The 20,442-nt window shown below is 42.6% G+C and overlaps 2 protein-coding genes across 5 annotated transcripts; one reads left to right on the top strand and one right to left on the bottom strand.

Moving 5' to 3' along the window:
* Positions 1-317: 317 nt before the first annotated feature.
* GZF1 (GDNF inducible zinc finger protein 1) lies at positions 318-14,086 on the bottom strand. Of its 4 annotated transcripts, none has more exons than XM_019633902.1 (6): positions 14,009-14,084; positions 10,306-11,656; positions 8,816-8,910; positions 7,123-7,290; positions 6,198-6,355; positions 318-5,793 (listed from the first exon to the last, which is right to left on the bottom strand). In XM_019633902.1, exons 2-6 carry the CDS (start codon positions 11,637-11,639, stop codon positions 5,443-5,445), a joined length of 2,106 nt encoding a protein of 701 aa, XP_019489447.1. In that variant the 5' UTR covers positions 11,640-11,656; positions 14,009-14,084; the 3' UTR covers positions 318-5,442. The 4 variants fall into 4 exon arrangements, with proteins under 4 accessions (XP_019489447.1, XP_019489448.1, XP_019489449.1 ...); XM_019633903.1 differs by lacking the exon at positions 14,009-14,084 and adding an exon at positions 13,791-14,002; XM_019633904.1 differs by lacking the exon at positions 14,009-14,084 and adding an exon at positions 13,625-13,746.
* Positions 13,344-20,033, top strand: LOC109377527 (serine/arginine repetitive matrix protein 1). The gene is made up of 3 exons (XM_019633901.1): positions 13,344-13,356; positions 13,865-14,471; positions 19,474-20,033. Exons 1-3 carry the CDS (start codon positions 13,344-13,346, stop codon positions 19,613-19,615), a joined length of 762 nt encoding a protein of 253 aa, XP_019489446.1. The 3' UTR covers positions 19,616-20,033.
* Positions 20,034-20,442: the final 409 nt, after the last annotated feature.

Here is a 20,442-nt window from a genome sequence, read left to right as displayed (position 1 = left end):
TTTCAGCTGTACAACACAGTGCACATCCTTTTTCTTTATCTCCATGTATATATACTTTCCCACACTGAGATGGTACCCTCTATGCCCCGGTCATGTAAATCCTCATCAGGGCTGGGAGATTATTTAAGTCAAAGCTTGATAAAGTGTTTCATTAATTTTATGGTTTTATTGAATGTGATGAGTTAGGTAGGGTAAATATGGTATGGCGCTTAATGTATAACTCTGACTAGCAAAGAACTCCAACTAGCTCCTGAGGGGACTTTTTCTGTTAGTTGATGGAATTGTTTTAGCTTGTGTGTTTGAACTCTGTTCTTTTATTTTGGTTTACATAATATGTACTCTGTTGGATTTATGAACTTGATCTCTACCCATTATGTTATATGCTGACATTGTACTTTAGATGTGGTCTTGTTTTTTGAATCTCCTCTTCTATGCATATTTTTAGGCTTAAATGACTTATGTTTGTTGTGCATTGGTTGCCAGACATAGCCTGTTTCTTTCTAAATTGTGCTGCAGTCATTAATGACAGGTAATGAAACTTCCCATGTTATGTTAGGTAGTAACTGGTATTTAAATGGTGTTTCATTTTTGGACGGCCCTCAACTGGAATTAGTAGGCTTTTGTTGGGCAGAAGTAGAGTGGGTGTGCCTAGACCAAGGGCTCAGTGAGGAGGAAGGTTTGGGGATGGTGAATAGATCAGTCTGGGATGAAGGAGAAAGTAGCAGGAAAGGAAGTTGGAAAGGGCCAGCTGAGGCCCAATTGTGGAGGCTATTTCTCAGGTGGCTGTGAGAGTTCACTGGCCATTGTAGTGGGGTGACATGCATGAGGTGGAACGGTGGAGGGGAAGGTTAGTGGTGTCACAGTGTCAGTTGAGGGTAGAGGGAATGAATCAGAAGACATGGACACTGGTATTGGGCCCTGGAATCTGATGAGGATTTCTTTCTTCCTTCAAAGGTCAGGGATTCTTAAAAGATAGCTGGCTATCGCTTACAGTACAATTTGGAACGGAGTTCATTTGCTACTTATTACCTGTTGGACTCTCTTATGAAAATATTATAAGAGAAAAGTGGGTTTTTGTTGCTTTACCTAACCTATTCCACAACCAGCCAAATGCACTTTTGTGGTTTTTTCCAAATGCACTTTTGTGAAAGTGAGTCATGGAAAGTGCTTTTGTAGCTGGTGAACTCTGGCCATAAGTCTGTCCCATCTGGAGAGCATTTAAATCCTAGCCAGCCACATGCTTCTTTCATCACTAGTCTAGAAAGTTTGTTTCCACTTGTTAAAAGAATCTTCTGGTCTGGCCACTTAAAGGAAAAACCAAATTATTTCTTTTAAGGCAATTCCATTTAGCTTTCCTCATGATCCCCTAACAAACCCCTGTCTGAAAGAGTTATGGTTTTTAAAAATAGTTTTGGCAACATTTTCTGTCAATCAGAGACTTGCTTGTGTTGAAATAAACACTGGGATCAGTGCCTGAGTTAAGAATTTTTAAAAATATTTCACACGAAAGAGTAAAAATAACTATAACGACTAGAACAAACCTGCTAGAAGATAAAAGGAAAATGAGAGGGAAAATGTTCTATTAGCAGTGTCCAAACTTCCTTCTTTGAGATGTCCCATCAATGAACATAAGAGTAGTACCATGACTCAGACGCCCAAGCTAGGTTCTCAGGATTTATAGAATGTTATTTATGAACAAAATATAATGACTGTTTATGCTACAGTTCTTGTATTTTAACAAATATGGGGTTAGTTCATAGTCAAAGTCAGTTAAAATTTCTTACGGGAAAGCTTTGCTTTTTGTGGCAACATTTTTATAGCTTGTGTGAGTTCTTTTTTGTTTATTTTAAAACAGTATTTTTGCACAGTCATGACTGTGTGTGATGGTGTCACTATAACCAAAATGTGTGCATTTATTGTTTTCTCTGCTACTGTGCATTTAAAATGTCCAAATGCAAACCTTTGTGGCTTTCTTTGGAGGGTTTGGCAGCACAGCATGTGACCCACCACCTGTGGTGTGCGCATAGGCTCCTGCCTGTGAAGTTATGAATCGGTCACTGTGGTGTTCTTCCTCATGCTCTTGGGTGGAGGATTGTATTATGAAAATTAACCATGTGACGATAATTCTACCATAGCAGAAAAGAGTATGTATGTTTTTCGTGAACCTGTACAGTAAATAAAGTGGAAATTATGAGTAATATTTTGACAGGTCTTTCCTAGGTAAGTTTACACAGATCAATAATACCTTCCTTTTCTTGACATTGTCCCTATTAAGTTTAAGGCAATGGGCATTAATATTCTCTAGGCAGGCTCTTTGAATATCCATCCAAACATGAGTTTGACGATGTTAAAATCTGTTACTTGGTGGAAATTCAGGGCACTGTAATGGTTTTGCACCTGAGGGTTTATGAAAGCAGCCCTGGTTACAGTCTGTTGTTGCAGTCCACTGAGTTTGCACGATGACTGTAAGCTTCACTTCTTGCTGCCCTGTTAAGGAATGTTGCCTGCATCCTTTAGGCTACAGTCAGTTTTATAGTTGAGGGAGGATTGGTTCCTAGAAGACTCTTAGGTGTCGGGGGAATGGGGGATGAGGAACCCTGTAGCCATTCAGCTGTTGGCAGTGTGGGCATTTCTTTAACTTTGCAGATGTCTATACAGGGTTAGCACATGCCCCTGGGGAGGGTTGGCCACTCAGGCCCCAAGTGGAGGAAGAGGATGCCATATGGGGTAGTGCAGGCCAGCTCATCCTGTCAGAGAGCAGTGTTCAGGTCTGTGAGCATATTCACAATAACTTATAGAGAATGCAAAGCAAAGTTTGAAAACTGAACAGAAAGGCCATCCCAGCCTAGAAATTCTGAGAAGTTGTTGATCATTCAAGGTTAGCTTATCTCAGAATCATTTCCTAATTGAAAGAAGCCACCATAGTGGTTTAAAATCTGGTTTTGTTAGTCTTGCTGAGTCCCTGTAGATTGGCAAAAGTAAGTGGGTGGTTTCTGGGGCTTAGCCTGGGTGATCTTTGGAGTTTGGGTTGAGAATATTTCCCACAAGATGGTTGGAAGGCACTAAATCACCTCCCCAGTCACCTGTCCTAATGCTCTAGAAGCAGTGCCAGCACCAAGGGCAGTTACCTAATCAGGGATTTGGGACTGACATATGAGAGTGTAGCCTTACTTTCACTCAGGGAAGCTGTATTTGGCTTAAGAGAAATAGGTGAAGATAGATCACTTCTACAAGGTTTTCAGATTTCTGTTCTCAGGGGCAGCCTTACTTCCCAGAAAAGAGAGAGAGAAACAGATATACTAGAGAAATCTCTGTGATACAAACCTGGGCATAACATTGAAGAAACCAGCCCACTTACATACTCCACAGCACCAGTACACGGTTACTTCTATGTAAGCAGAAGTCAGTGTTACTTATCACCAGGCCTTTCACTTCTAAAAAAATAAGTGTGATCCACATAGTTAAAATAAAAGAGATTAATCCTAGGACTACAGACCTTGATTTTAAACTTCATTATCCATGAAATTAAGGAAAATTATACTTGTTTCAATCTACAGAGCCTAAATTTTAATAATGGAAATAAACTTAAGACTTGCAAAGCAAGTTTTACAAAGCAAACATTTATTAACACATTAAACAATTTTTTATAGAATTTCTAAAGAAACAAATTCAAGACAAAAATTCTTCCAGTAGGTAACAAAATAATCTATTATTTAAATTTCTTCTCATTGAGATGACTTTACTCCATGAAACAGTACATTGGCTGGGCAGGTTCATTCTCTTACCTAGAATAAAATGGTTGTGTGACGGTCACTTTTTTTGTTTTGTAAACACAACTAGGATATGTTGTCATAATTGAATTTGAAGTAGTTCAGTACTGCTATCTTCAAGAGCAGGTGTGAAACATGTTATCAGCACCTAAAACACCTTATAGTGGCTTTAGCATGTAACATGTTACAAACTAGAATAAAATAAGCACTTAGGAAGAAAGTCTTCCCTCAGTTTCTGGCATAATGCAGCTGTCTTCATCCTGGAACTTATGGATAAAGTAACTTTCTCTTAACAAATGAAAGTGTTTTCACAGCAAGTTTAATAAATTAAAATGTAGAAAAACAACTGGTGAACAAAATAATTCTCCTTCAAGGTTCTTTTAAATTAATGTTTAGGGTTACATGTGAGTCAAAGCATTTCATAAGCACACAACAAACAAAAGCCATTGGAACCAAGAATCAGGCTTAGCAAAAACAGCAGAATCTTTTCATTCATTGCAAATTCATTCTGGCAATAATTAAGTCTAGTATAAGACAGCCAAAGAAAGGCGCATTTAAGACAAAACTTACTGGTTCTTCACAACATACTCTTAAGGCATAATTGATAAGTGTGCCAAGGCTTTTGATCCCTTCTATATTCTCACATGCTCCCAAGGAAATAAGTGTGGCAACACTTGCCTGTTTCTAGCTCTTGATGTAGAAATGAGGAAGTTTGAGTTGCTGAAGAGTTACAGAAATTAAGTCAGAAAGACCAAGCAAAAATACTAACACTCTGTGCTCTAAGAATCACCTCATTGCTACTTGTGAATAAAATGACTACACAATGTTCAAGTGTTCTTAAGCCTCTTGCTTAATTTTTCACACCTCTTTGCATATACTGTACAGTTTGCTGCTAAAATCTTTGGTAGGACAGTTTTTACATTATTGGATTTCTAGAAATGAAACTGAACAGCCACATTTCATTTTAAAAGCTACTTTATGACCAATTTCCTAGCTGCATATGTGCTTGCTGTGAGTAGAGATTATACTTAGTTTTTTTCTGTTTGATTTGTCATTCCTTTTTTAGTTGAGGATAGGGGAGGGGAATTAATGCAGTAATTCATTTCTTCAGTCCCATTCAAGAGTCCCTAGAGCAAATCTGATTTGCTTCAATTCAACAGGGAAGAAACTGGAAATACATGGCCCCAATTTTATTTCAGCTTGGCAGAAAAATACCTTAAAGGTACCAGAGAAATAAACCGAATTGGAAGCATAAGGCAGGCTAAGAGACCAAGGAGACCATTAACAGCAATTTCATGAGCTGGATCAATGCTATTACTCTACTATTAAGGTAAACAGTTGTCCAAACTTCATATACATCAAGATAATAAGCATTAGAATGATTAATGCATATAGCAGCCTACTCCAGAATTAAGTGAGGTTATGTGAATTGCCATGTTTGTTGATAAAGTGTAGCTGAGGTCATGCAGATCAGAATTTAGGAGAAAGCTTTAAAAATGCTTTGATAAAGATGTGCATGTTATCAGAAATTTAAGAAAATCTGCAGAAATCATCTTGCCCACTTCTTTGCCTGCAGACAGTTCTTTTTCTTAGCCCCTGATATCATCTTGCATAAAGCTTTTACACACACAAGACACAGGATGGGACCTGCTTGGCAGATAACTTTAAGCTCCTATTCCATGCTGGTCAAAGAGTGAAGTTGTGTGGGCATCGAGTCTGTCTGTGGAGTCAGCTCGCTAAGCTCACTGATGGTAGTGGCCAGCAGAGTATCCTGGGACACCACAGAATCGTCCGATTTGCAGGCTGTATGAGCACAACTGTTCTCATGCATGGTAGGTATGCTGTCTTGGACTGTGGCCAGGTTGTGAAAATGGCCATTTTCTGCAAAAGTCAGCAATTTATCTGAAAGTTTGGATGATGCATATTCTCCATCAGGCTGTTCAGTCTTGTGTCCTTCACCATTCTTTGGTGAGCCATCTACAATAACAAGGAAAGACTTCCATGGAGTATTCTTATCGTGTATCTATAAATTAATCACAAAACAAAAGTCAATGAATGTGTCTGAACAAATATCTGTAAATCTTCCAATTCACAGCTACTTAGTAACAATAGTCTCTTAAAACAATTGTTTCTCTTCAACTTAAGTTTCTACTGCAGCAGACTGTTTTTCACTAATTGTTGTTATCTTTTTACCATCACTATTGCTGTTAGAAAGTGTTGATCATGGATTGTGTCTTCCTGGGCCTCAAGACTTGGTACTGTACTTCATTCACACTGTGAATGTGGTCACTGCAGAGAAAACCTGAGGAAGAAATACCTGTTGTCTTCTATAACCACCTTATGGAATGACAGGCATTTCTGACTATCCAGGGTTATGCATACCTAGGGACCAACAATTTGTCATTCTTAAGCCATACTGTTGCTTACTGAGGTATGTCGCCGGAGAGTGGACTTGTCAGTAAATGTCCTTCCACATGCGTTACACATGAATGGCTTCTCTCCTGTGTGGATCCGATGGTGGCGCTGGAGAGCATTGAGCTGGGTGAACTGCTTACCACACTGGTCACAACAATAGGGACGTTCCCCTGAGACATGAAGCGAAGATAATTGGTTGATCTCTTTAGCTTGCTGTATTTAATTTGAATACAATCTGGAATAATGCTATTTGTAAACCACTGGAAAGTGTCAGCCTTCCACCATAAGGAAAATTACGCTGGGAATGATTCAAGGTTCAACTGACAGGTACAAATCTACTACCTCTATACCGGTTTCCTGGATCCAAAAGTAGAGTGTTCCCGGGAAAACTTTAATAAGCTAAAATGGCATAAAGTGAAGAGTATTCCCCCACTTTCTGAAAATTCATGTTACACTTTTTTCAGTTACTGAAAACAGGTGGTAATGTAGGTCTTTTGTAAAAGTGAAGTGGCCTAATGTGAACTTTTGGAAAATAAGAATACAAGTAATACCAAGAGTTTATGGCCTATACTAACAGTGGGCCAAAATCCATACCTGGAGCTGGTATTACCACTATAGAAATTTCACCTGTTTTCCATAGTAATGGAATATAAAATTCCAAGTCCCACAATTGAATTTACATGCATGTGTATATACACTAATATGTATAGATCCTAATTCTAATCTGAAATGTTAAAATGTTCACATATCCATACCTTTTCAGTTTCTCAGAACCAGAAACTAGAAACTCAAAAATTTTTAAATGCTACTATGACACACAAAGTTTGGCTAAAGTCTTTTCCTAAAGCTAAATTCCAAATTATATAATAAGTCAAAACCTTTGGGATATTTTTCTTGCCACACTGAACTCCGTTCTCTGGTGACATTCCAGCCATACCTGTGTGGACTTTAATATGCTGGTAAAGGGAATTCCGCTGGGCAAAAGTCCTGAAACAAACTTCACATTTAAAGGGTTTGGATCCAGTATGGATTCTATTGTGATGTTTTAAATACTCCTTAGAAGCAAAACTCTTGCCACATGTTTCACACATAAAAGGTCTTTCACCTACATGAAAAAAATGAAACAAGAAGTTACAAATGATACAGGCACTAGAACACAGGAAGAGTGGGTCCACACTCTAAAACCCATGCAAACTTCTCAAAAGCAGCTAGTTTGGTGGGCAGCATGTTACAGTTTCTAGTTAAAACTGTCACAAAATATCTATTCATGTAAAATGCTACTTTCTGAAAATTGGTGTACAATATTTTTGGAAATCCCAAGAAAGATTCCACTAGACTAGAATTAAAGAGATCATTCAACCAGCTCACATTTTGGAAATTCAGTCATTCTAAACAAAGTAGTTATACATCTTGTTTGGAGAAATTTAGATTTTTTTTGAAGAAGCAATTCTGTGGACATTTATCAAAATCAAAGTCCCTCTTGAAAGGAGAGGACGTTTACATTGGCTACATATACATAACTATTCTAGAGTAGCAACTCCAAGAAATTTGGATTAGATTACAGGAAAGAAAAAAATGTTTGAATACCACTTCACGTTTAGTTTGAATCCTTTAATTCCACAAAGCAGACTCATCTGTTTATTAGGTATACCCCTGATTTCACAAACATCAAAATAAAAATACTGGCTTTAGTAAAATCTGAATATATTAATATTTTCATCAAATGACTGATTTTAACTTAATCTTTCAGTATGATCTGTCTTCAGTATGTATTAGACATCAATTCTGCTGCTCGTTTTATAGTCTAGTAATTCACATCATTAACTGCTTCATCTCTGTTTCACCTGCACTTGAACTTGAGGATCATTACAGAAGTAAAAAAATTTTTAAATACAAGCAAGTAAGAAGGAACTGGGTTAGCATGTATATAACAGTCTGTACAGTTCTCATAAACAACAGGGTTTTCTGAACCTCAGGGTTACTGTGCTGAATCAGAATAAAGCCAACTTAAATCTTCTCACTCACATAATAAAATATCACAAAAATTTTGGAATATAGAAATGAGATAATTCCACCACCATAATACACCTTATAGTTGGGATTAACTGTATGCTTAATTGTGCACTTCTCAAGTCAACATCCAAGCATGGGGTGTTTTTCAGAACATTTATAGCCTTCACCCCAAATGGCCAGGGAGTGAGCCAGGAAAGGGTAGATTTTCCAGTTTTACTGAACTAGTGTGGTTGGATAATCATGTTCTTTCTAATGATTTTTTAGAAAAAGCGAGAAGAAGAAAAATAATAGCATATAGCTTTTTCCGAACAATTTCTTTAGGACAGATTCCTGAAAATGGAATTTGGGACTAAAGTAGTAGGAATTGCTTCATACCTTTTAATACATAAGACCCACTTGCCAGTTTCTACTGCCTAGTGTGCAAAAGGCCATCACCACAAGCACACCAGTACTGGAAGCAGTGGGAATATTTTATTTATTCATTTTTGCTTACTTCTAAATGGGAAAGGTAGATCAAGAACTGCACCACTTTGGTAGATGCCAACTTCTAAGTTAATAAATTGCAGTTTCCTTCTACAGCTAGGAAAGACATTAATCACAACAGCAGGAGTATTTACCTGTGTGACACCTTTTATGATAAATCAGCATGTGGTTCTGAGTGAATCTTGCACCACATTCATCACAGGCAAAAGGTTTTTCCCCTGTATGAATTCTGAAAGTACAACATTCAGATGGTAACTTAGAATGTATTTCAAATGTCACTTTGCAATATAATTTTCACTCCAGCCTGCAAAGATAGTTTATTCCGTGAGACCTAATAAGAATGACTGGAGTGAAAGGTAAAGAGGCCCATATGCTCCATCCCCAAATCCATGTATGCACAAGCCCAAAAGACTAATACATTTCCCCACAAGACACTCCAGGTCCACCCACACCTGCTATAGGGTTTATGCTGTACGGCATGTGCAGGCAGAGACCATGCTTTTACATATTTTTAAAAACACTAAACAGCACTGTGTAATATTTGTAGTTTCCTTCAGAATAATCAACCACAAACACCTTAGGAACTATTGCTGATGAAGTACCACATGACCAAAAATTTTACTATCATTTCCTAATACTATGTATGACATAACCAGTCCAGAAAGAACTGTTCTCAAAATGCCAAAGAAACCTGGTTTCTGAAAATGCATAAGTATTTTAATTTCACAACTAGTATGAAGGAGCTATCAACCATGATTTACTGAGGACTTCCTAAGCCAAGTTTTTAAACTTGTTATATAGAGTAAAAAGATGAACACTATGCTGTCATCCCAAAGACTGGCCCAAGTGTGAGGGCAGATCTATTGTAGAATAGGGTAGAAAACTGCTTGTCTAGATTTGAAACAGAAATACTGAGCACCATAAGGAAACTTACTTAAAAACGATGTCATCCACCTAACAGAAAACACTCCGTCCTAATTCTGGAATATAGACCAACAGATGGCATAGCTTCCAAGCCCGGAGAATGAACAGATGACCAGAGAAGTGTCCTAAAGCCCTAAATGTCATTTCACTGAGGTCTTTAAAGGGACTGTGGGACCCAGATGGTTAAAGGCCCAAGTTCTAAATGAAAGTCAGGAAAGGAAAAATAAAGATAATTAGCCTCAGTTGTGGTGGGAAGTGTACATATCAGAGGCTCCTCTGGGAGTGGGAGAGCCCTGGCCTGCAGTACGTGCCAGATAAGACCTGCAGGGCCTGTGTGTTCAGCAGCCCTCTGCTGCCCTGATTCTATGTCCAGGCTTCCATGCTGTGGCCATGGACTGAAGCCAGGAGGTCATCATTGGCCTGATGCCTGTAGGAACACTACTGGATTTCTGTAGTGTAGAACAAGACCATCTCATAGCATCTCTACGCAGAAAGAATTCAAAGATGCTTCAAAATAGCTCTCCAACTTTTAGAGGGAACAAGTAATAAAGTGAAATATCCAGAGATGTAGCCACACTAGTCCAATCCTAGAACTACCTCAATTTCTGACATACATTTCAAGAAAATTAAGCCACATTCTGGAAAAAGTATTTTCTGAGGGTCTCTGCGATTTCCCACACCAGTAAGCTGGAGCACATACCTCATATGGGTCTTCAGTGCAGAGGGTTGCGAGAACTTGGCTTCACACTCGGTGCAGCTGTAGGGCTTGAGGCCCGTGTGTGTCCGCTCGTGGAGCCGCAGGGCTGTCTTGGAGCTGAGGCCCTTGCCGCACTGCTGGCAATGGTGCCGCTCACCACCCCCCTCATGGACCTGCACCACATGCCGCTTGACATCCTTCTTCCTCTTGAATTTCTTCCCACAGAGCTCACAGGGGAAGTGACGCTCGCTGCTGTGCACGTGGCGCTGGTGGCTCTTCAGGTTGCAGCGGTTGGCGAAGGTCTGGCCACAGGTGTCACAGCGGTGAACCACCTCAGTGGCCATTCCGTGGTGATGCCTGATGTGCTTCAGGAAGCTCTTCTCATACAGAAAAGCCTTTTCACATACAGTACACTTAAAGTTGCTTTTCCTCTTCTCGCCCTCCTCGTCCTCCCGCCCTGCCTTCTGTAGCACCTCCTCCACCTCAGCACTGCAGTTCTCATTCTTTGTTGTTGGCTCCATCTCTGTTCCCACAGTGTCTGGGCTGGGGTCTTGGAGACACCTGTAGTCCCCTGCGTCATCCTTGGCACTTTTCTGCTGCTCTCGGAGTCTTCTTGTGTATTTCTTTTTAGGAATTTCCACAAATACCTTTCTGCCAGCCAGCCTTCCACTAGCTCTTCTGATTTTAGGGTAGGGAGGCTTAACTACATCTTTCCTCTTGTCTGGTTTCTCCTTGGACTTCCTCGAGGGCATATTTAACAATAGGCCATTGCTGATTCTCTGCACTGAGGGATCTGAGGAGTCCACGAGGCCATTAGGGAGAGGACTGTCCACAGCCAAACCTGCCCTAGCCTCAGGAGCAACACTGCCTTGGGAGCTACTGCTCCCTTCCACCTCCTGAGACTCAGAGAAATTCTGCAACTCCAAAAGTACTGACTCTAACATCTGTTTCTTTAATTGAAAACAAGTTTCTGATAAGTCCAAACATTTGAGCTTTTCAGCCATTTCCAGCATTCGCTGTACCCGATCTTCTTCCACCTGTACCTTTGCAGTATAGACAAACTCAAGAAATGAAGCAAAGTCAACTACTTGCACTTCATTTAAGTAGACGTTGGTCCTAGTACCATCCACAGTCTTCTCATTAAGGAACATTTCCTTAAAAAACTTACTAGTGGCTGCCAGCACCGCCTTATGGGCCATGAATTCTTCACGGACACCCTGGTACTCTACGCTGACAGTCACATCACACAGGTGACCCAGAAGTCGTAGTTGATGCATTTCATGCAGAAGGTTAACTGGTGAGGATTTGGATTCCAGCAGAACTGCACCACTTTCCATGTTTCTAAAAAAAACAACTTTGAAAACAAAAACAAAAATTATTTCATGCATGAGCAACCACCAAAATAAAAGGATTAAAATTATGAAGATTCTTTGAGTTGTTTAGAGGATATAAACTGATTTAACAACCTAAACCTAACTTTTCTCATGTAAAGGTTCAAATCACATTTCTCTTATTAGCAGTTTTCTGAAGTGAAGTCCTGATGCACCTTCATAAGATAATTTTTTATGACAAAATAGCATATTACTAAGATTTCCCGAGGATAAACATAAATAATTAAAATTATAATTAATGAAATACATTAAAACAGTAATTTGCTTATCTAGGTCATTTTCTAGTTTGCTTATAGACACAGACCCCAAAACGGTAATAGAATTTATGGCAACAACATCTAGTTCTTTAACCAGGAAACCAAACAATTAAAACACATGGCTGCCACTATCTGGAAGCAAACCTTAAGAGAATCATGTCTGCCTCTGAAAACCACCAAATAATAAATAACTACTTTCCATAGGAGAAAGAAAACTTCATGGAAAAGTAGTCCACAGTCTATGGCCATTTCCAACACCCCTAAATACCTCATAATTTGAATTACCGTTACTCCAATATTGAAGTAATGCAAGTCCCACAGCGTTTATAAGCTGTGTTACCTTGAGTAAGTAACTTCTCTGAATCTTAGTTTGCTCATTTGAAGAAGGCTGGCAGACTGTTGTAAGTCTTCAGTGAGTGCAAACATGTCAAGTGTTTACAGCTGGACCTGAGACTTGTTCGCTAGTTGTTATAGACTTCCCATTCACCAGGCCTAGGTGCTGTTATTATCCCATTTCACAGATGAGGAAGGAACTAACAAGATAACAGTAAGTGATCTGGCTGGGACTTGAGCCTGGGCCTGGTAGGACTCTGGACTCATACTGAAACTGTTCAGCACACCCCTGACTTCAGCCTTGCCAAATGCAGAGTTGCTTTTACTCCCTCCATCTGTCCACAGCCATGGGCACTGCAAATTTCACCCCCACCTCATCCTGAGGTTGGTTTCCTTGCTTTCCATGGTACCCCACACCATCTTGGGTCATTTGAAGAAATGGTTTGCTGGCTTTCCTCACACCTCAAGACTCCCTGAATATGGGTTCACCCCCATCCTTCTACTCCTGAATCGTCCTCTTCCAAGTTTGCTTTGGTTTCTAAATCTCCACCCACCCATCCAAAGTGCCCACTTTCTTTGTAACCTCCTTCACCCAGATCTTAGATGTCATCTCAGACTCAACACATCTAGAGCAGAACTTGCTTCATCTTCCCTGAAGAAAGTTCGCACCTCTCCCCACTTCTCCAGTACCATCTGTGGTACCTGAGGCTACAACAGGCTCCCCACAACCACCAGCCCTGCCAAACACGAAAAAAGACTGCCCTCTGAGAGTTATCTGTAAAAACGACATCTACAAGGCCTGAGCAGTGTCACTTGAAGGAGACTTGAGACTCCACAGTACACTGAAAATACCGACCAAACCTAAGTCAAGGCTTGGCGGGTGTGTGTGTGTGTGTGTGTGTGTGTGTGTGTGTGTGTGTGTGTGCGCGCAGAACCCTAACACTAGCCCATGGACTTCGGGGTGTGTGTGTGTGTGTGTGTGTGTGTGTGTGTGTGTGTGCGCAGAACCCTAACACTAGCCCATGGACTTCCACTGATTCCAGCCCCAGGCTTGGTAGAAATGGCTGAGGATGGTTCGCTTAGCCTGACGCCCATGCTTGCCAGCAGCCCTCCACTTCCCCGAACCTCTGCCGTCCCAGCCCTTGAGCAGACGGTCAGGGCGGCCGAACAGTAACTTCGGAGTCAATAAAGTAGTTTCTGGACATGATTTCCCATTTTGCCCGAGCTCGGAAAAGGAAGGAGTGAGAAAGGCAACAGGGATATTCGGGTCTGGGTGACAGCGGCATCTACTGTAATTGACTGGCACCCTGGCAGCACCTCTGTCCCAGAACATCGTCCTACCTTCGGTTTCTCTGCGCGGTCCCTCTACACTGAGGAGGCTGCAGCGCTACAACCGGGCCTAAGCTTCAGTGGGCATCGCATCTGACCGCGCCCGCCCTCGGACCGCCACCGCAAACTCGCCACCCGCGTGCGATCGCCCCTTTACCCCTCCAACCCACACAATTACCAAGGACACACGGCCCCCGCTGCAGGCGGACCCGAATGCCTGCTCCGCCGCATGAACGGCGCCCGCGTGATCAGGCCTGGCCCTCCGGCCCGGCCGCGCCCGGCCCCCGGCTCCTGCATCCCTGAGGCCCTTCGCTCCTTCGGGACGGGCCCGCGCGTACAGCCAGGAGGCAGCGCTTGGGGCAAGGGGCCAGGCAGGCCCGCTGGCCGAGTACTCACCGCCCAGCAGCAGCCGCCGCCGCTGCCGCCGCGCGTCCGCTGGACCAGGCCGGCGGTGTGGGCCGGCCAGCTGGGCGGGGCGCGGCACCGGCGCGGACACCGCTAATTGGCTGCTGCCGGCCCGGCCCCGCCCCCTATCGGCCCTGCCCCCTCGCTGGGCTACGGAAGGGCCTACGCCCGCACGTCCTACTGCTGAGGCCGTTCGGGCAGAGTTACGTGATCCGACGTACACTGGGGCCACACGTCTGGCGGGCCGTACAAGATTGCGTCACTGGCCGCGAGCCACATTGGCGCCTGCGCAGAAGGCAGCGATAGAGGCGTTTCCGCTGCGCGGCGCCACGGGCGGCCTGGGCTACTCCGGAAGGACATGTGAATGGCGTGGTCACCTTGAGTCTATCCTAGCCGCTCTCCCGCGGTGCGGGCACCTCTCGTGCAGTGTGTGTCCAACGTCTTCCACTCAGAGGTGAGGCGGGTTTGCGAAGCGGGCCAGGCCCCCAGGCAAGGCATTGGCAAGGGGCAGATACCCCGCTGGCATCTTCCGGCTGGCGAGTGGCGGACAAAGTGCGTTCACGTACTGCAGAACGCGGCCAGGTTGGATCGGGTGTTCAGGCAGGCGCCTGCCAGGCAGCGGGCATACTCTTACTCTCCATTGCACAAGTTGTGTCTGCTCGCTTGCGGGCCGGGAAAGAATTCAGGAAGTCAGGTAGCAATATAGATTTATTAAAGTAAGAGAAGGGTAAGCTGGGTAGAGTCTGCAGGAAACTACTGCAAACTACTTCCCCGAGTCTTTGTTTGGTCTCAAGTTATATTTATATTTTCCTGTAGTTGGGGGTGGGGGAAGGTGTGGTAAAAGCTGATTATCACAACCTTTGCATATATTATGTAGATTTAAGTTGGAGCCAGGAGAGTGGATCCCATACAGATGCAGAACCTCTCTCAAGTCACAGGGCTAGCATTGGGCCTAAGTAAATAGAAATATTGACACTGCATAATAAATGTATAGGAAGCAGAATAATTAAGAGGCAAAGAAAAGAAAGCTTTCAGAAAGTTCCAAGTAAATTACAGTTATTAATTTGAATTATACCAGCGATCCAAATCTCAAAAATAGAAGATTTACTGCCACTATTACAATCCCCTGTCTTAACTGCATGGTGATTGTTCCGGGAGTACCCAACCACACATGTGGCTTGATGGGTCATTGCAGAACTTCCCCCAAAGACCCATCAGTGCCTCAGTGGGAAACAATTTAAGCCCTAAGAGTCTAAATTCTTCTGCTTAAAATCTTGCTGCTTCCACCTAGCCTTATGCAATATTAATCAAAACCGCACTTTGCAAGACTCCGCAGGAATCACACTTCCAGTTCTGTTAATTCTGACCTTGGCGTATGACTTCCCACCACTGCTAAAGCTTTGCGAGGTCATATTCTCCCTACTGCTGCCAGCATTACATTTAGCTTTGACATATCTACAGCTTGCATTGATAATGTTTGGGAATGTGAGACAAACAGATTAAAACTAAGAGGCTTAATGCTCTCTATTAAAAATAAGGGAAGACGTTTTTCCTCTCCTTTTTCTTTGAGCATGTACTTTAGAAAAATGGTCATTGTAAGTAGTCATGCACTGAATAATGACGGTTAGATGGCCCACATATAGGACAGTGGTATACTGGATAGCAGATGTGTAGCAGGCTCTACCATCTAGGTTTGTGTAAGTTAACTCTTTGATGTTAGAAGAACCACGAAAAAATGACAGAAGTCACTGAACTAGCATTTTTCAGACTGTATCCTGGTGTGGTTATTAAGTGGCCTATGACTATAGTCTATCCTGTCTTTGAAACATACATAAATCCTTTAGAAGACTGGGTAGGCTTTGCCTTAGCTTTAAAGTTGGGAGCCATCCCTTCAAAATGTAAACATACAGGGAGTTAGTGCCCTTTCCTTGAGAGGGTAGGAGCCTAACTTCGGTGGGCGTCTTGCTCTAAATTGAAAAACTAACTCCTGTCGTAAGGATATGAAAAGTCTGCTTTTCCCCTGGATAAAGCCAAATAGCTAACCTAGATGGTCATCCCACGTCTCCTCTCTGTAATTTCCTCCAAACTGGTCCCAAGTCTTGGGTTAATTATAATGAAAATTAAAAAAAAACTGTTTAATGCTTACAATGGGTGAGCCACCATGCAAAGCATCTTACTGGTATGAGTCACTTCTCATAAAACTCTATAAAGAGGTAGTATTATCCCCATTTTTCAAATGAGAAAACAGGCACAGTAAGCACCCAGTGAGGATTTGAACCTCCACAGCGTGAGCTCTGCCCAGACCACACCAGCTCCCCACATACAGCAGAACAAAGAAGCTTTCTCTTCTCAGATCAGGTAGAAAATCAAAAGGAACTAGAGAAGGTATGATTAAATAGCATCCCTGGGGCTGGCCGAGTGGCGCATTGGTTAAGAGTTGGCTTGGGACGCCAGCTCTGAGCAGCAGGGCTCTGTTTCGGATCCCACATGAGGGCCAGTGACGCTGTGCCCTCTACAGCTAAGATGGTGAACAACAGCTCGATTTGGAGCTAGGCTGCCGTGAGTTGCCAGTGACAGCGTAGGCTGCAGCCCCTCTGCAGTGGACTGCAGTGAGCTACCGTAAGTGGCTGGCAGCTGGTGTGAGCTGCCGTGAGCCGCTATGAGTGGTGGTCCAATGGCCGGCGAGCAACTGCCTCACCCGGGTAGAGCGCAATGACAATACCAATAGGGGTCAGTGAAGCTACGTCCTCCACAACTAGACTGAAGAACAAAAGGACAGCAACTTGTCTGTTCCCCTTCTCCGATTCCCAATAAAATCTTAAAAAAAAAAATAGCATCCCTGGTTTGCATGACTTCAAAAGTGAACACTGGGAAGGAAGTGTGGTTTGTAAGATATTGGGGAGTGGTGGGGAGGGAGAGATGGGGGGACAGACAATGACAGTTTCTTGCAGAAGCCCAAGGATCTGGCCCTTATCTGCTTAACTGCATCACCTCCTTCTCTGACCATTACACTCTCCTGGCCACATGGTTCTGGACACAGGTCTGGCAGTGGCCACAATCCCCTCAGCACAGGCCATTTGCACATCCTGTTCTGATACTCCCTCTTCCCCCAGTTAATTCCTATGCATCACCTTGCATTCAGTCATCTCCCCCCCAAAAACAACCCCATCTCCCTGACCGGGACAAAGCCCCATAGCATAAGTTCAGTTTTTCCCTCAATAGCTACATAACTTCCAGGTAATTAGAGGCATTTAGGAAATTGGTGACAGGAGTCCTGTCTAATCACTAAAGATGAAGGAGTTTGGAAAAGGTCATTTGCCGTTTAAAAAGTGTTTTAAAACTGCAGACACTGTTCTTAATGATTTTCCTAAATTATCTGATGGTAGTTCTGGACTGATTCTTTTTTATTGTGATAAAATAAAAACATAAAATATACTAATTTAGCCATTTTTAAGTGTATAATTCAGTGTCATTAAGTACATTCACAATGTTCTACAACCTTCACCACTATCCATCTCCAGAATTTTTCATCATCCCAAATAGAAACTGTACCCATTAAACAATAACATCCCATTCCCTCTTCCCCCCAACCCCTAGCAAACACCATTACACTTTCTGTTTATATGAATTTGACTACTCTAGATACATCACGTAAGTAGAATTATACAAACTGTGGCCTTGTGTTTCTAACTTACTTCACTTAGCATAATGTTTTCAAGGTTCATCCATGTTGTAGCAAGTATCAGAATTTCATTACATTTTAAGTCTGACTAATATTTCATTGTATGAATATGAGGTGTGATCAAAAGATGGTGTTTAAATAAAAAAAAGTATTACAGTAAAAGACACATTGCCATTAATCCCCTTTAAAATACTCCCCCTCGCTTCTAACACACTTATCCCATCATTTTTGCCACTTTCTGAAGCAGTTCTGAAAGTCCTCTTTCGTGAGTGTCTTTACTTCATCCTCCATCATGACAATGCTCTGTCACACATTGCTTCTGGTATGGTGGCAATTTCTGTCAAAAACATTACAGTGTGACCTCATCCACCTTATTCACTGGACTGGCACCATGCGACTTCTGACTCTTCCCCAGTCAAAATGACCTTGAAAGGAAAATGTTTTGAATCGATTCAGGACATCGAGGTAGCCACAACAGTGCAGCTAAAGACACTCATTAAAGAGAACTTCCAGAACTGCTTCAGAAAGTGGCAAGGACAATGGGATAAGTATGTTTGAAGCAAGGGGGAGTATTTTGAGGGGGATTAATGGCAACGTGTTTTTTACTGTAATTTTATTTTAGACATTCACCATATTTTTTTTATCACACCTCGTGTACCATATAAGGACGAGCAGGAAAAGAGAAGGAGAGCACACACTAGAGAGGACCCAGTCAATTTATTTAGCAATATACAATAGCAAAAGACAAAGTCAATTAAAGGGCAATTAAGACTAAACTATAGGGCCAACTGAGTGGCTCGTTGGTTAAGAGTTGGCTTGGGAGAGTGAACTCTGAGCAGCAGGGCCGCCAGTTCGGATCCCACGTGGGCCAGTGACACTGTGCCCTCCACAGCGAAGATGTTGAATGACAGCTCGACCTGGGCTGCCGTGAGTCACTGGTGACAGCGTAGGCTGAAGTGGGGCTGCAGTGGGCTGCTATAAGCTACTGTGAGTGGCTGGCAGCCAGCGTGAGAGGCCGACAGCCGGTGTGAGCTGCCGTGAGCTGCAATGAGCTGCTGTCCAGTGGCCGGTGAGTGACTGCCTCAGCCGGGAAGAGCGCAATGATCACAATACCAACATGGGCCAGTGAAGGGACATCCTCCACAACTAGACTGAAGAACAAAAGGACAGCAACTTGCCTGTTCCTTTTCCCCGATTCCCCAATGCTGTTCCCTCCCCCAATAAAACCTTTTAAAAAAAAGACTAAACTATACACATTAATAACAATATTATGTCAAAGAAGCTCACCAAACCGTGGGAAGACACTGGAGAGGTCGGGAAACAAAAGACCTCGCCAGGTCTGTGAGTGTCCCCCAATGCTACAAGCTGCATGTAAGCTCATGTTCGAAATCACTGCTATGCCCCAATGTTGCAAGCTGCATATAAGTTCAAATTCCAAATAATGATGCTGATGAAAGAAGGAAAAGAAGAGTGAACTGCCAATTGAGGTCTGTCTTATATGTCTCTTCAGATGTACTTTAGAGCCAAGTTTTTGTTCCTGCCTCACCCTCAGGGAATGGCTAGTTCTGCAAGGGTTTGGCAGTTAATTTGATAAGGATATTGCTTATCCGGCTGAAGGGCCAGTTAATCCAGACAAGCAGCCTGTTCCTGCCTGGGGCCATTGGCCCAAGGCCAGTTAAGGCTTGACAACGTGCCCCCCCCCCCCCCCCCCCCCCGTCATGTCATTCTGGGAGAAACACACAAAGAGAACTTCACCTCATATCTCCCCTGCCAGGAATGAAATGGAGGAACAGACCAAAAGGAACAAAAAGAAACCAACCATCACCTCATGTCTTCACGTCCCCCCTGCCAGGGAACATGAGGGAGAAAGAGAAAGACCAACCATCACCTCATGCCCCCCCTGCTGGGGAACATGAGAGAAAGAGAGAGACCAGCCATCACCTCATGTCTTCATGTCTCCCCTGTCAGGGAACATGAGGGAGAAAGAGAAAGACCAACTATTACCTCATGTCCCCCTTGCCGGGGAACATGAGGGAGAAAGAGAAAGACCATTACCTCATGTCCCCTGCCTGGGAACATGAGGGAAAAAGAGAAACAGACCAAAAGAAACAATGGAGTCACATCAGCCAATGAAGGCGAATTTTCCTAACCTAACATGTTTTCCACATACCACATCTTCTTTATCCACTTATCTATGGGTGAACATTTGGGTTTCCATCTCTTTGCTCTTAATGCTGCTATGAATTCTATGTACAAGTATCTGAGTCCCTGCTCTTACTTCTTTGGGGTATATATCTAGAAGCAGAATTGTTGGATCATATGTTAATTCTATACTTAAGATTTTGAGGAACCTCCAAACTATTTTCTACAGAGGCTGCACTATTTTACATTCCCACTGCACAAGGGCTCCAATTTATCCACATCCTCGCCAATGGACTGAACAATTTTTAAGTAAGGGATTTTTACATATACATACTGTCTTCAGCATGATATATTTATCAAAACTCTCAGTTTAAAAAAATAATCCTCAGTCTTCAGGAATTGAGCTCAACTAAATGTCTTCAAGAAAAGCCTATATGACAATTCATTATGAGATGGGAAACATGAACAAATGACACATTACTTTGGAAAGAGTACAGATTCCATTAAAACTGAAAAATACATATATCCTCTCATCATGAACATCACAGTTGAATAAATTTAATCCAGCTACAAAAGATTTTAAATCAGCTTTGTTTCAACA

The sequence above is a fragment of the Hipposideros armiger genome, unplaced genomic scaffold (assembly GCF_001890085.2).
Source record: "Hipposideros armiger isolate ML-2016 unplaced genomic scaffold, ASM189008v1 scaffold_1435, whole genome shotgun sequence".
NCBI lineage: Eukaryota > Metazoa > Chordata > Mammalia > Chiroptera > Hipposideridae > Hipposideros > Hipposideros armiger.
The sequence above is the reverse complement of the archived record's forward strand: the minus strand, read 5'-3'. Positions and strand labels throughout refer to the sequence as shown.

Excerpts from the sequence above, each read along its gene's own strand:
- GZF1 (XM_019633902.1), bottom strand. The coding sequence starts at position 11,639 with ATGGAAAGTGGTGCAGTTCTGCTGGAATCCAAATCCTCACCAGTTAAC. Across the intron at positions 7,291-8,815 it reads TCATAAAAGGTGTCACACAG|GTGAAAGACCTTTTATGTGT; the intron begins GTAAATACTCCT and ends TTTTTCATGTAG. Across the intron at positions 6,356-7,122 it reads GCATATTAAAGTCCACACAG|GGGAACGTCCCTATTGTTGT; the intron begins GTATGGCTGGAA and ends TTCATGTCTCAG.
- LOC109377527 (XM_019633901.1), top strand. Across the intron at positions 14,472-19,473 it reads CCAACGTCTTCCACTCAGAG|GAATGAAATGGAGGAACAGA; the intron begins GTGAGGCGGGTT and ends CTCCCCTGCCAG.